General features: G+C 35.9%; 1 protein-coding gene across 1 annotated transcript in view; it reads left to right on the forward strand.

Moving 5' to 3' along the window:
- Positions 1-688: 688 nt before the first annotated feature.
- LOC115230520 (angiopoietin-related protein 1) overlaps positions 689-948 on the forward strand; it is a gene marked incomplete at its 5' end in the record, with an annotated part of 3,772 nt that continues 3,512 nt past the window's right edge. The window contains one exon of the mRNA XM_029800680.2: positions 689-948. This exon is cut by the window's right edge and continues 178 nt beyond it. Coding sequence (XP_029656540.2) covers positions 689-948 — 260 coding nt within the window.

The raw sequence follows: 948 nt of genomic DNA on the forward strand, positions 1-948 counted from the left end.
ACTGGGGTCGATGCAATTGACTCATCCTTTTCCCCAAAACTGCTGCACCTGTGGCAAAATTTGAAACTATTATCATTATTATTATTATTATCTAAGGCGGTGAGCTGGCAGAATCGTTAGCACGCCGGACGAAATACTTAGCGGCATTACGCCTGTCTTTACGTTCTGAGTTCAAATTCCGCCGAGATTGAATTTGCCTTTCATCTTTTCGAGGTCGATAAATTAAGTACAGTCGAGCACTGGGGTCGAAGCGATTGACTTATCCACTCCCCCAAAATTTCAGGCCTTGTGCCTACAGTAGAAAGGATTATTATTATTATCATTATTATTATTTTAATCATTATTATTATTTTTATAGCTGTTATTGTTATGCACTGGTAATAAATAAATCCCTCGCAGTACTGTTATCCGAATCTTTGCAATCTGAGTTCAAATCTCGCTGAAGTCAGCTTTGTATTTATTTCACCCCTTCCGGAGACAATAAAATAAAGAAATAAGTACTGGTGTCGACTCTTAAAGATAAAAGATACTGTAACAATATGTAGTTTAAACAAAAACTCTTATTCTTCCTTTCATAGGCAGCGAGGATATTTCAAGAGCATCTCTTAAGAAATTCTCTTGAAACAATATTTATATAAATATATATTTCCAAATGTAAATAGTCTGAAAACAAAATAACAATTTAAAGACTTGGAGAAACAAAATATCTATTTTCTTTCTTTATTTTTCAGATTGCGATGATATTCTCTTAAACGGACGAGACAAAGATGGGATATATTCCATCAAACCAAACTTTGCCGCGAAACCGTTCCAAGTAGAATGCGAATTCAAAGACGGTAAAGCCTGGACATTAATACAGAAACGAACCAATGGCGCTGTGGATTTCTACAGGAACTGGGAAGACTACAAAGAAGGTTTCGGCGACATTAGATCTGAATACTGGTTAGG

This window comes from Octopus sinensis, unplaced genomic scaffold, assembly GCF_006345805.1.
Source record: "Octopus sinensis unplaced genomic scaffold, ASM634580v1 Contig15720, whole genome shotgun sequence".
NCBI lineage: Eukaryota > Metazoa > Mollusca > Cephalopoda > Octopoda > Octopodidae > Octopus > Octopus sinensis.